Here is a 1,094-nt window from a genome sequence, read left to right on the forward strand (position 1 = left end):
GTGGGGTTGCAAGAGAGGGTGATATTCTAGGGGTCAGATTTAAGAAGAAGATATGGCTCCTAGAAGGGGGCATGGGGGAAGCAAGTCATGTGATCAAATTGTGACATGATCCAATATTCCACTTTGGCCGCGTTTCCTTGGAAAGTTGCCTCTACATGATCCAATTGTGACATGATCCAATGGTGCGGCCGCTGCCCACCAGCTCGAAACCTTGCCTCCCACCTCTGACGCTGCATCGCTGTAAGCTGTCCTACATCTGCCGCACAACGTAACCCAATCTGAGATCAAAAGCGCTTACAGAATGATGGCCAGGCGCTACCATCCTGACGTCTGTGCTGCAGTTGACAAGGGGGTCGCGGTTCGTAAGTTCCTTCAAGTGCAGGAAGCTTACGAGATCTTGTCGGACCCGGAGCGACGAGAAGAGTATGACTACAATCTGCTACACACGTTCTGTGCCCAAGCGTTGGGAAGAGTTTTTGCTTCGGATCTGACAATATCACGGGGAAGACGTCGTGGGACCGCAGATCGACGTGAAGTGTCAGTGGCGTGGAAGCTTCAATGGGAGGCGCAAGTGAGCAACCTTCGTCGAAGACAGGAATCCAAACCATTTGCAAGAGAATCTTGGGGTGCAAAGATGCGCCGTAATGATATTTCTTGAGCCTTGACCATATGTCCTTCATAATTTATTCTGGAATGCTCATTGACAGACGCCGGAAATGTCAAGCATCTGCTCTGCGAAATGTTTCTTTCAGATAAAATATCTCTGCACAGAAGAGAGATAGTTCGTTCACCATCTATGGGCCGGTTGTTTGACTAGTGCCTCACTGGCAAGTAAAGTTCTACAGTATCGACGATTGATCATTTGCCAATACTTTCCTATCCAGGTCACTCTGACGCTGTAAACCGAGACTAATCGTCAGATTATTGTGATACTGGCAGCAACACTTTAGATCACAGCTCTCTAATGAGTTGCCACAGCATTTTCCTCCGCACCACTGTAATCGACTCTCGAATTCCTCTGTCTGCGTTCACAAGGGTGTGAAAGATTTCAACAATGGCAACTGCATCAATCTCGGACACGAATCACAACTGCA

The 1,094-nt window shown here is 48.3% G+C and overlaps 1 protein-coding gene across 1 annotated transcript; it reads left to right on the forward strand.

Moving 5' to 3' along the window:
• Positions 1-304: 304 nt before the first annotated feature.
• On the forward strand, positions 305-658 carry LOC147904683 (chaperone protein dnaJ 20, chloroplastic-like). Its single transcript, XM_087392052.1, has one exon. The coding sequence runs from the start codon at positions 305-307 to the stop codon at positions 656-658; it is 354 nt and encodes a 117-aa protein (XP_087248178.1).
• Positions 659-1,094: the final 436 nt, after the last annotated feature.

This window comes from Dipteris shenzhenensis, chromosome 2 (genome assembly GCF_047967505.1).
Source record: "Dipteris shenzhenensis isolate YYH24624 ecotype China chromosome 2, Dip_SZ_1.0, whole genome shotgun sequence".
NCBI lineage: Eukaryota > Viridiplantae > Streptophyta > Polypodiopsida > Gleicheniales > Dipteridaceae > Dipteris > Dipteris shenzhenensis.

What these genes read in the sequence shown, in the direction of transcription:
- LOC147904683 (XM_087392052.1), top strand. Translation starts at nt 305, where the DNA reads ATGGCCAGGCGCTACCATCCTGACGTCTGTGCTGCAGTTGACAAGGGG.